Consider the following 12,623-nt stretch of genomic DNA (forward strand, 5'->3'; position numbering starts at 1 on the left):
CAGGTACAGGAAAATGACTGTCAGATGTGATCTTACGGCACATGTCAAATCCAATATGGCTGCAGTGAGGATCTGGCAAATCTTGGGTGGATTCACTCTTTGTTTCTGCAGTGGCCATATGAATAATAAATGATTAAAATGGCCAAATAATATCACAAATTCTGCTATAAAAAATCGGAGAAAAAAAATGGACCTACGAAGAGTTATTTTATGAACTGCCAATTGCCCGGATGTAAAGCTGTTGTTTTGGTGTCGTTGGTGTCACATGAGACAAGCAGGTAAGGAGCTCAACACCTGAGCTGTATCTTCATTCTGGCACCAGGCAAGCTGGATAATACAGAACCAGGACAGACATGACAAACCACATCATCTCTCAGGGATAGGTCCTCTTTAATTATCTGTAATTAATTATCCCCAGTCCTCTGTACCCCATTATCCCCAGCTCTCTGCACCCCATTATCTCCAGTCCTCTGCACCCCATTAATCCCAATCCTCTGCACCCCATTATCACCAGCTCACTGTACCCCATTATCTCCAGTCCTCTGCACCCCATTATCCCCAGCTCTCTGCACCCCATTATCTCCAGTCCTCTGCACCCCATTATCCCCAGCTCTCTGCCAGTCCTCTGCACCCCATTATCCCCAGCTCTCTGCACCCCATCATCCCCAGCTCTCTGCACCCCATCATCCCCAGCTCTCTGCACCCCATTATCTCCAGTCCTCTGCACCCCATCATCCCCAGCTCTCTGCACCCCATTAATCCCAATCCTCTGCACCCCATTATCACCAGCTCACTGTACCCCATTATGTCCAGTCCTCTGCACCCCATTATCCCCAGCTCTCTGCACCCCATTATCTCCAGTCCTCTGCACCCCATCATCCCCAGCTCTCTATACCCCATTAATCCCAGTCCTCTGCACCCCATTATCCCCAGCTCACTGCACCCCATTATGTCCAGTCCTCTGCACCCCATTATCTCCAGTCCTCTGCACCCCATTATCTCCAGTCCTCTGCACCCCATTATCTCCAGTCCTCTGCACCCCATTATCTCCAGTCTTCTGCACCCCATTATCTCCAGTCCTCTGCACCCCATTATCTCCAGTCTTCTGCACCCCATTATCTCCAGTCCTCTGCACCCCATTATTTCCAGTCCTCTGCACCCTATTATCCCCAGCTCTTTGCACCCCATTATCTTCAGTGTTCTGCACCCCATTATCTCCAGCTCTTTGCACCCCATTATCTCCAGTCCTCTGCACCCCATTAATTATCCCCAGCTCTCTGCACCCCATTATCTCCAGTCCTCTGCACCCATTATCCCCAGCCCTCTGCACCCCATTATCCCCAGCTCTCTGCACCCCCACCATTCTGTCCCCTTTCTAACATGACAATCCTTTGTGCCCAGGACAAGACGACGACACACAGCGTTTTATGTTCCCCAAAATGTAAACGTAGTTTTATTTAATGCCAGACCACATACAACTTTTATATATAAAAATCAGAGATGGTGGCGTAAGGCACAGCGCAGACACATGCGGAGTCCACATCCCATCTATACAATCGAATTAACTAATGTACACAACGCGGCAAACCTCACAATTGCCACGAAGAAAAGATTTATTAAATAAGATCCATATACACCCTCCTCGCCCCTCAGACAGGTAAAAGGAGCGAAGTGACAAAAAAAAAGGGACAAGTCCATAAATTAGACAAAAACAAAAATACAAAAAAAAATCTCTTGGACTCAGACAGTTCAGCGGAAGGTGATTGAAGTGGTGAAGTGGCCAATCATATACAGCCGTTGTGCTTCTACACAGTCCCCGTGATGCATGGGCTGAGCACTTGAGTCCGAGCTTCTCTATAAACATCGTATTAAATAACAGACTGCGGAATACAGGAAGCCGGCTCCGCCAGGGCGGGTCTGTTGGTCCATAGGATGCCGATGTACGGGATGCCTTCTTGTCCGAGCCCGAATTTCCTGGATGGCCAAAGTCAGCTGATGCAGGTGAGCGCCTGACGCTACAAGTACTCCAGCTCGAGGGCGTGCCTTAAGGCCTCCAAATCAGCATGGCAAGAGATTCTCCAGAACGGCATGTTGTGCTGCAGAAGAAAAGAAAATGATGGTCAGGAAGGAATCAATGATTCAGCTAATTTCTCACGGGCCTGAGCAAAGTTATAAATTATTTTATCACTGCGGATCTCCTAGAAAAGATCTCAGGGCAGCTGTATCACCCTGCATGGGTACCGGCACTAAGTTTTAGGAGTCAGGAAGCAGCAGGAAGGGAGCTGAATAGACAGGTTCTCTTAGTAAATGTGGCCCTTCTGTATGTAGGGAGCAATAAAAAGGCTTCAGACACTCGTTTTTCATCAGCTGTGGCTGGAGTAAGTCTGCACAACATTCGGCATGTTTAATAATCGCTCGGAGAAGGCAGACAAAAGTTGCTGGTAGGAAGCAGACGCTATCAGGGGACACTCTGGGTAATGGAAGGGATTTTCTGGAGGAAATTGCTCAGGATGCTTGTTGTAGTTTTTTTTTTATTTTAACAGTCAATGGTGTTTTAACATTAGAGGTCAGATCTGAAAGTTTATCATGGGGGGAGGGGGGGGTGTTACCTTTTTTGCTGCCTGTTCCTCTTCTACACCATCTCCAATTACAACGTAAACTGCTTTTCTCCCAAACCTTTGCATTATTCTCTCGAAGCAGCACTCCTTTCCTGCAAACAGATATACAGTTTAGAATAGGTGACAAGTTGAGGCGTCAGACAGAGGGAGGGGCTACAAAATCATAGGGGAGGGGCATAAAGAACCGGAGAGGAGTTTGAAAATTCCATAACGGGCATAAAACACGGGAAGAATGAGTTTGACACAGGATAGGAAGATGGAGTACAGTGAATGAGCAGGGAGCAGAAGGGAGTATAAAAAACATGGAGGAGGAGTTAAACCATCACAGGGGAGGGGCATAGAGCATTGGGGAGGGGCTGGAATTTTTAAGGCAGATACAGTTCTCCAACAATCATGTGTAACTCACACTAGGTCAGCACTCTCCCATCACCCTTTCGGAAGATATGTCTTACCTGTCTTGGTGGCGCTATAAATATTTTCTATGGGGAAGACGGTCCCCAGGCCGTACAGCAGGACTTTGGCGATGGCCGGCACGAGCTGGGTCGTGGTAACCAACACGTTCACACAGTTTGGTCTGGGAAAAAAGAAATTAAAAGGTCAGGATAAATATATTATTAGTTTAAAATTTAATATGTTATATAAGTTGGGGACAGGATCTCTAACATTAAATTAAAAACAAGTATTTGAAATACTTTCCTGCTTTTTGTAACATTTGGTTCATACACCCCAGGGTGACAATACTGAGCAATACAGAATATTGTTTGATATTGGGCAGCTGAACTTACCTGGAATGGATGAGATTCAGGGCTTTTAATGCGTGTGTCAGCCATAGGTCTGTCAGGGCTTCCATCTCTGCCCGCAGCTGAAGCCATGTCTCTCTCTTGGGGCCACCTATTAAACCTACAGATACAGAATCCTAATTAGTATCAGAGACTACATGAGATTTGATTACAGGTTCTCTTTTACAGACGCAGAAAGATGTGTTCCTCATTAAAAGGGCAAAATAAATGATAGTAAATATTGGAAGGAAGGAAGACGAGCAATGGCTAGGAAATGACTTTGATTGGCCAGATTCAATGGAATGAACCCCATGACCATAAAGCAGGAAAACAGGGCTAGGAGCCACAGAAAGACCCAGCTAAGGAGAGAAACCTGTGCTTCAGGATTTCAGGGCAACATGGCTGGAGAAAGCAAAGCTCCGAGGCTTCCAGGGATCTGGTCGGTATGTGTTAGGCTGCATACACACATGCAATATTTGTCGTTGGAAAGGATCTTTCATGATCAATGACTGCACAAGGCATGAACAAAGCGCTGTACATACAGCAATGTTCTGCTCTATGGAGAGGGGAGGGGGGAGAACAACAAAGTGGCACCCCGGTGCGCTCTCTTCCCTTCACTTTCATTATGATCGTTCCTCGTCTGTCGATTCGCCAGGACGGTCCTTTGGACGACAGACGATGAGCGCTGTACATACGCCAGATTCTCGTCCGATACCAGCCCTCAGCAGATTTTCAGAGGAGAACCATCTGACGTGTGTACGTAGCCTTATTCTGTGTGCTGGCACATAACTATCAAATATTAGGATTGGGGGGTCCTAAAACAAGGGACGTGTAGTTTGCAGCACTGCTGGTAATGGCTGCGCCTCTCTTTCTTTTTAACCCACCCCCAATACATTGGGGTGGACTGGTTGCCCCTACAAGGTTTGGCTGAGGCCAAGGTATTCTTTTGCTGTGTTTTTTTCTTGGGTTTGGATTTATCTAAACTCTGCTGCTCTATAACAAAATTCTGGAAACTCTGGATGCCAATATGTGCTTGGAAATTGCATAGAATTTGGCTAAATGGCTAAGCCAGATGGAGGGGGAATATAATGGCAGATCAGACCGTGGCATGTGCATAAAGATATAATAAATTAATTGTAATGGGAAACAGCCTGGAAATTGTATTTGATATGCTAATTAATGATAGTTAAGTTCCACCAACATTCCCCCTGATTTATATTACAGTGTTCTCTTCTTGGCTATTTTGCCTTTCTTTTAAAAGGCCTCTAAACATTTTTTCTGGCTCCAAAACCCCAAAAGTAACTGTCCGCAAGGGGCGAATGAAACGGAGTCCCAAAGGTTTTTGACCATGATACATGGAAGCAATTAAAAGCCATAATTATGCCAGCCATTATTTCTGGGGCTTTTAGAGCTTTGGAAGAAAAAGTGCAGTTTTGGCAAAAGCAATTAAAACACCATAAAAGTAAAGGCGATGGCTCGCTGGTATAAACAATGGACTTGTAAAGATGTCCCATGATAGGGATGATATTATTGGGAAAATCAACTTTTTCCTTTGTAGAGATTCAAAAAATAAAAGGGAAGGATAAACAAGGAATCGGGGTAGATTTCCATGAGAGGTTCTGTGCCAGATAAAGCAAAAAAGGACCAATTATAAAAACTGGAGGAAATCATTTGTATGCATTCAGAGTGGAGCTCAGGTCATCTCTGATATAAAGCAGCAGCGAGTCTCCCTCATCACGACACCTACCTCCTACATTGTTTTTGTAGGTGCTGTACAGCTCTTTCACTCTTCTGTAGCGAAATGCTAACTTCCTCATCCAATCGACTCCTCCATGGACGCCGGACCCTAGGCAGAGATTGGCCCCGGCCGATGAGCTGTGGAATCCGTCTCCAGAGAAATTGTACGTGCTGTGGGACGGAAAGTAGAGAGCGTCAGTCTAAGAAATGGCCAAGAGAGGTGGCCACACAACTCCAACTTCAGCGGCTGATTCTGTCAGTGTTTTTTGATTTATGATACAGCAAAGCACTTTTAATAAACAGACCCAAACGGGCCGTGTACCAGAATATATTGTTAGGGTTTACATACATTAGAAAAGCATCAATAAAAGAACCAATCAGGCTTCCAGATTAGGTGACGGCCCCAGCTGTCAGAGGGCCTCTATATCATTTCTAATCCGTAGAAGACACTCTGCACTACAGCAATCCTCTGGCTGGTGTCCCCAATGTGAGTGTTGTAAGTCCAATTCTCGCTTTCCAGCAGAGCCGGAACATTACACTCAGAAGGATTTGCAGCATGTGAGAAAGTCATTATCTGCGGTTTGGAGTGCTTATATATATATATATATATATATGGATCGGTGCTCAGCCAACTGTGATGTCATTGCAACAGATCATTCAGAGCTGGAGAAGAATCTATGACATTATAATGGCAGACAACAACTAGTGCAGTACTGTGGCATCATTGGGGGGGACAGATGGTATTTTTGCAATGGTAGCATATTAGGCCAACAAAACTTTTCAATGGCTCTCCCTCCGAGGAGCTCACAATTGCAAAGCTTGGGGGAAGCCAATTACCCTACGTCAGAGTGCCTGGCGTTCCCACCCTGTCCCAATAAATGGAGGATGGAAGAAGATGAGAATTGCCCGGCATGACATGCCTACAACCTGATATCATTACTGGATGATTTTGTTTCAGCTATCTCTGTGTAGGTGGCAGCTAAGGGATCACTAACTTGTACAATTGGGTTCATTGCTGACAATCTCACCTTAAGTCTTGTCCATTGTCATCAGAGGAGACGTCATCTATGTGGATCTGGTCGCACTCCTGAAAATAAATAACAAAAAGAATAATATGTCATTGTTGTCTTTAAATACCCCAATGCAGCGATTGATGTGTGTCAGAGTTATATACATGTGTAATATTATTAGGCTGAATTCTGATTTGTTGCTGAGGATCAATGTACATCATGGTGTATAGAGAAACAATAGATGCGGTGACTGTTCTGCGATTCCCTGACTCCAGCTGTATTATGTAAGGCGGAAGGTATTTGTATGGACTCCAATCTGCTTTCCTCATTTACGCAGGAAAAGAATGCAGTATTGTGTGACAGCCATAGCTATCGCATATCCGTCTTCACGAAACGCTGCCACCGGCGCACAGACACTACCTCATAGCCCACCGATTGGCATTGTCACTTCTCCAAGGTAAATACAGACCTGTCAACACCAACCACTAACACCAGTCATCATTCTAGGGTGCAGACAAGAACGTGGGATTGTGTCTTGTGAAAATATTACAGCCAGGCAAGCAGCATTTTCAGAATAAAATCGGGGAAAAGTTTCTGTCTGCTTTCCAGGTGTGTCAAAGCTGTGAAGCTGCTGGATTAACATAACAGCCAGGCAGCTTCATGTTCGGAAGGAGAAGTTAAATCCGTCACATTGCTTTATTATTGACTTACCTTTAAGTGCACCCATGGGTACCAATGGCATTTATGTTTCATATGAACTCTATATGACCCAGAGTTTGCAGACCACTATGCACATTTCTGATTGGTTGTTTTTGCATTAAAATATATGTATGCTCTGACCTCTAACTCTCCCCTTTCTTTTTACAACAGCTTGCATCCGCTATTAATTGACATGACGTTTGTTGTTAATTGGCCAGATCCTTCAATCAGCTGGAAATCCAATTTCCGCAAAGCAGTTTTTACAGTCTTGGCTCATACATGTGCTTGCACACTCTCCCTGTTGTGTGCTGCAGTTACCTGGCACTCACACATCTGCCGGGATCACGTACAAGGAAAAAATAATGACAGCATTAAGCCACAGGATGGCGCTCTTCTGTCAGTTTTACCAACATGGGGGCCGAGACCTGCAAAACCTTCATTCCTCTGGCAGATGGAGTCAGCGACTGCAGCTGAGAACCCGGGCATTCCTGAAAGTTCACAGGTCTAGCTGGTAAAATGTGGAATTAGATGTTGGCTGGACAAGAAAGAGCTTATAGGTCTAAACCAGAGGAAAAAATGTCTAATGATGTAAAATGTACTCTCAAGGACCAGAAGGTCACAGCCATCCCTGCTTCGTATACGCCCTGTTATTAAACCATTTTAATGTTATGTTAGAATAAAGCGGCACAAGACGTGGAGAAATTAAAAATATAAGTCAAAAAAACTCCAAAAAAACCTATTAAGAAAAATTTCTTGGATGGAAAGATAAAAATGTTCCTGGTGGAGACCCAAGAGGAATACAGATTGGAGATCCGGCATGTGGTGAGAAGGAATAAACAGATGACCGCACAGAAAGAAAACGTGATTGGAGAGCCGTGGCATGCCAGCGGCTGGCTTGTAATTTGGCGCTTGTGTGGTCAGTTGTCCAGCGAATGGCAGGAGATAGATCCGGAGGCTGCGCCTTATCTGGAATTAATTACAGAGGACTTGTGGAAGAGAAAAACAGTAAATCAGGCTTGGAAGTGTTGGGTGGTTGTTGCTTAGAAAATAAAAGCTTTTTGTGGAACAATACGCCTTGATTGCATTGTGCGTTTCGACGATTCTTGTGGCTGTTTTCATGTGTTTTTGGGAAAGTCGACGCCGGATGTAAATTTCAAAGCAATTGTGGCTTTTCCTGTGTCTGCAGCGACCGCCATCCATCGGCGTAGCACCGGCCTTCGCGAGGGAAGGATGAGAGGGATGATGACTAATAACCGCAGAGCAGACCCAGATTGTGCCGCGAATATAGCGGACGCCTCCGCTGTTGCTGGGTGTCTGTGGGAATTTGTGTCTACTACTGGGGGATCAGATACTGATAATGGATGGGAAGACCCCGCTTCAAAAGGTCCTCTATAGGATTGAGGTTAACATTTTATAAAGGCAACCCAGTTCTTTCACACAAGATTCATCAAATCATGTCATTATGGAGATGTGTGCAGGGGTTCAGTTGTGCTGGGCCATATGGTGCAGGTGTAACGGTGATGCGTCCTCAGATTTATGGCCATCAAGTGCATGTATAATGGAGCAATAATAGTTTATATCATTTATTATCTTACACCTATGGTCAGCCTTGTAAACCAGTCGCTGAAGAAGCCCATTAACCCGAAACAATACATTTAGATACTTAAATAATTACCTCCAAGTCATTGAAGAAGAGGTGAGTGTCAGCGAGGTTGAAGATCATTTCTTCCATCATAAGACCAACCCGTACCGCCGTGGTTGTATCCTGGAGAGAGAAGAAGAGATGGGGTCAGGCGAGATAGCTTGCTACCAGTTTTGGTGGGTATTTGAGCTGTCGGAGTGTCACCATTGCTATATATTTTGTCAGCAATGTATTCATTATGGATAATATGCGGAACTTTCTGTATCTGTGCATACTGAAGAACATTTACAGGGCAGGTAAAGGCGCTCTGCTCATCTTCACATATTTGTGTACAAGTCTCGTCTCCCACCCAATGTTCAGACACGCCAGTGAACCCCTAATACTTGCACCCCCCTCTCCTGTTTGCTCGGCCTCCAATCACCCTGACATTCACACGGATGCCACAATGAGCGATAAGCCCTCGTATGACTATTTCCCGAGCACCGGCCCCCTTTTCTATTCTGCTGCCAACTACCTGCCGAGCCCCAGAGCAAATAATGACACTGCCACGGGGATGAAGGCATTAATTATGTGTATTTATGAAATCAGACTGCTATTCTGCGGCTTTATCTGCTAGAGATGTCAGCCAGGGGTTAGAGACGGATTAGGAGACAATCGAGGCCTTTCTGTGCTGGAAACTCCTACCTGCGGTTTTACCTGCGCTAATGAAAGTGCCTGAAATCACAGAGAATGTCAGATCAGTAATTGCACTTAATGACTTGGGAACGCTTTACAAAACAGACCTGTTTGGCAGCCTGACACAGAGGTGTTAATCTACAACATATGTTAGGGAATAGGAGATCTGAAGGTACATTTTAAAGAGTCAGTACGCCCAGAGCTGGAGTAATAAAACTTTGCAAATGTCACCCCAATCGCACCAGTCCAGCTTGCAAGCTGATGCCCCTCCAGATTCCAACTACCTGGTATATAATATAAGTAACTTCTAATGGGTACAGCAGGTGTACAGACCCAGGAACCCAGCACATGGATGATAGGAGCCCCTTAATCATGGGTATAGACAGACTTGAGAACGGGTGGTGGAAATCCCTTATAATGGGCACAGCAGGTGTTCATACCTAGGAACGTAGTGCAGGGTTGGTGGGAACCTCTCATAATGAGTACAACAGGTGTGCAGACCCACAAACTAAGCATAAGCACGGTGAAAAGCCCTTATAATGGGCACAGCAGGTGTACAGAAGTGAAAATTGCCCATAAGGGGCATAGAAGGTGTGCAGACCTGGAACCCCAAAGAGGGAAATCCTTAAATTATTTTTTACAAAAGCAGGATACTGTGCAAGTATATACATTATCCAGAGATATAAATAAAGACAGTGACTCCCCCCATATTCATATCCAAATATACAGAAACTTTTTAATACATTTTACCTTCCTATTAAAAATGTCTTTTTTACTTTTTGCTGTCCTCTTATATTCTGCAGCCTGGAGATTACAACTACAATTTTATGGTAGAGTATAGGTCTGCTTTAAAAATAAAAGAATAAACCTCATCTGAAATTCCACTTATAAAACTGACAGTGCGACGTACATCGCGGTCAGATTTCCGTGTCTGCTGCATTCCAACAAAACCGACTTGAAATTCTCAAACAACACAGTCATTAAAGCCTAACTGGGCCACTGCTCTTCTTTTTTAATTCTTGGGATACAGCCGGAAAGGGTGTTGGATTTTGTGTCCTGACTGAAAGGTAAACTTTCATTTTCTTTTTTTAATTCCAGGGAGGTAAAAAATGTATTTGCAATATACTGCAATTGTGATAGGGTTTGATATCCATGTGCCCACTGTTTGCTGCTTGCCTGGCAAATACAAAGAATGGTGGATAATATGGTGCCCAAAGGGTTAGAGGCTCCAATGAAAGGAGAATGTCTAGCCATTTTCATCCAGATTTAGTATGAAATATTTGTCTGTGGCTGACCTCCAATACCAACCACCATTCCTCCTGACCCCTTCCCTTTACATGATATAATGTTCTGGTGAGCCTCACAGATGGCTTGCCCCATTTCTGAGCAAATACCTCAAGACATAGGACAATAATTGTTGCTACAAGGGTGGTCGCAGCACCATTTAGTAGAAATGCAAGCTCTGCTCTGAGTCCAGCAGGCGTATTGTAAACTTCTATAGTTTTGGTGGTTTATTCGCTGACCAGCTGTAAAGTGTAGCCATTAATTCAGCGCAGACACTATAATTTATGACTACATGGAACCCTACAAAGCAGCCAGCCCAGGGAGGCAACCGACAATGTTTCCCAGTGATTTATGCTGCGGCCTGAACTCCAAATATCCCCTAAAAAGTGCAATTAATAAAAGATGGGGGGGGGGGGGGGGGGGGGGGGGGGATGAGAGAGCTGATTTTTATGTTGCTGGCTTCTTGATTTGGGTCCCAGTTGCAGAAAGTGCTCTGTGATTCGGCCATACTATTTGTTCTGCCCCAAACCCATAAAGTTGAGTGGCAATTCGCCCCAGCCTTTTTGCCAAGAGATAATTTTGCTGGAGGTTTATGAGACAGCGAGCTCCGGGACATCAATGACACCCCGCTAATGCACTCTGGCAGGTAATGTTTGACTTTTCGGGGCTGGCGGTCAGCCAGTAGAATACTTTAGCGCAAGAGTGTACCTCGGCTGTGGCCTTTCACAGTTTAAACAACCAATTGTGGCTTGTTCCCCTGCAGTTTAGTAGAGATGAAGCAGATAAGGAAGAAATCTGTTGCTTAGAGGGAATCGGTTGTTCTATGTTTCATTTTGTTTCAATAATTGCTATTCAAGGCTTAAAACAAACAGAAGTTTGTGTGAACTGTTAAAAAATAACATGGCAGATCTATTTGTATGATGCTGTATCTCTTAACTGTACTCCTTTGTTGTCACCTTGCAACACAAAACTTTTTTTTTTATACACATTGGTATGGTGAACCCACCCAAATGCTGCACAACCATCACTAAGACGTGGCTGTAAAGATGCTGCATGAGGCTGCCAGTTTAAGATTTAACAAAAGGCGAACATTGTTTTTTAATATTTGGCAATTCTTAACGGTTCATATGAAACAGAGGGAAACATAATAAGTTGCATCCAGGGGAAAGTTAACAATACCTTCTCAGAATGTGTGATCAATCATGGTTTCCTTTTACAAGTCCAGGCTGGGTGTTCAGTGAAATTGGGAGAGTTAAAGAGAAGTGTAAATGCCATTGTTCAGGAGTCAGTAATCAGCAAAGGGGGATTAAGCTGAACAAAGATAAGACAAAATGACAGGGCCCTTCCCTCTGATCATTAAAGGGACCTGATCACTCTTGGTTGGGGAGGGGGCTTTGAATGTCTATGGGAACAGTTTCCAGTAATGTCTGTGCAGCCTCTTCCAAATGAGATGGGATAATTGTTCTGGTGTACCTTTCAGGCACATCTGTGAGAACTGCACAAAAATAACTTTCAGTTAACAAAATCTGGATAAAATATAACAGCCTGACACTTTTTTTTTCTATTTATGATTACGAAGGATAAAGTAGGCAGAAAAGATGAATGATACACTTTCGGGCCAAAGCTCTGTGCTTGTTAGATATCCCGTTCCAAAAACCATGACCAGCATTTATTATAAGGACCACCCTCCCCTCCTTGCAGGGTGTCTTTTGGAATTGTTAGCCATTTATGAGCGTTTTCCTAAGTGTTCAGCAGAGCTGAGGTCAGGACGGTACAGGCTGCTCAAGTTTACCAACGCAAGAATGGTCATTTTATAAATTGGCATAGTCAAGCTGGATCAGAAATTGGTTGGAAAACAACAATTGTGTACAAAGTCTTTATATGCCGTTGTATTACCAGGACCCTTCACAGGTAACACTTAACCTTAAATCATTTGGAGAGGCGTCCACATACTTTTGGTCACCTTGTCTTGCAGCTTGTGATGTAACACCAGCTTATAAATAAAATCAGCAAAGACAGAGAAGTGAAGTTTTGGGTCTGTGTGTCCTTTTGGCACTGGGGAAGGTGGAGGACAGCGGTGGACACTCCCAGGGAAATTCTAGATGTCTATTTACCAGACCTACCTATTCTTCGTCTTCCACCAAGCATAAAGTAATGGTAATGTCTGTAACCTGCTATT

General features: G+C 44.3%; 1 protein-coding gene across 2 annotated transcripts in view; it reads right to left on the reverse strand.

The window, feature by feature from the left end:
• Positions 1-1,408: 1,408 nt before the first annotated feature.
• EYA2 (EYA transcriptional coactivator and phosphatase 2) overlaps positions 1,409-12,623 on the reverse strand; it is a 75,724-nt gene continuing 64,509 nt past the window's right edge. For both annotated transcript variants that reach the window (XM_072414126.1, XM_072414127.1), the window contains 7 exons: positions 8,519-8,608; positions 6,163-6,221; positions 5,145-5,305; positions 3,404-3,518; positions 3,071-3,192; positions 2,610-2,710; positions 1,409-2,096 (listed from right to left, as the gene is read on the reverse strand). In XM_072414126.1, the coding sequence (XP_072270227.1) occupies positions 2,016-2,096; positions 2,610-2,710; positions 3,071-3,192; positions 3,404-3,518; positions 5,145-5,305; positions 6,163-6,221; positions 8,519-8,608 (729 nt within the window). In that variant the 3' untranslated portion in view covers positions 1,409-2,015. The remainder of the gene's footprint in view (positions 2,097-2,609; positions 2,711-3,070; positions 3,193-3,403; positions 3,519-5,144; positions 5,306-6,162; positions 6,222-8,518; positions 8,609-12,623) is intronic.

Source organism: Pyxicephalus adspersus, chromosome 6, assembly GCF_032062135.1.
Source record: "Pyxicephalus adspersus chromosome 6, UCB_Pads_2.0, whole genome shotgun sequence".
NCBI lineage: Eukaryota > Metazoa > Chordata > Amphibia > Anura > Pyxicephalidae > Pyxicephalus > Pyxicephalus adspersus.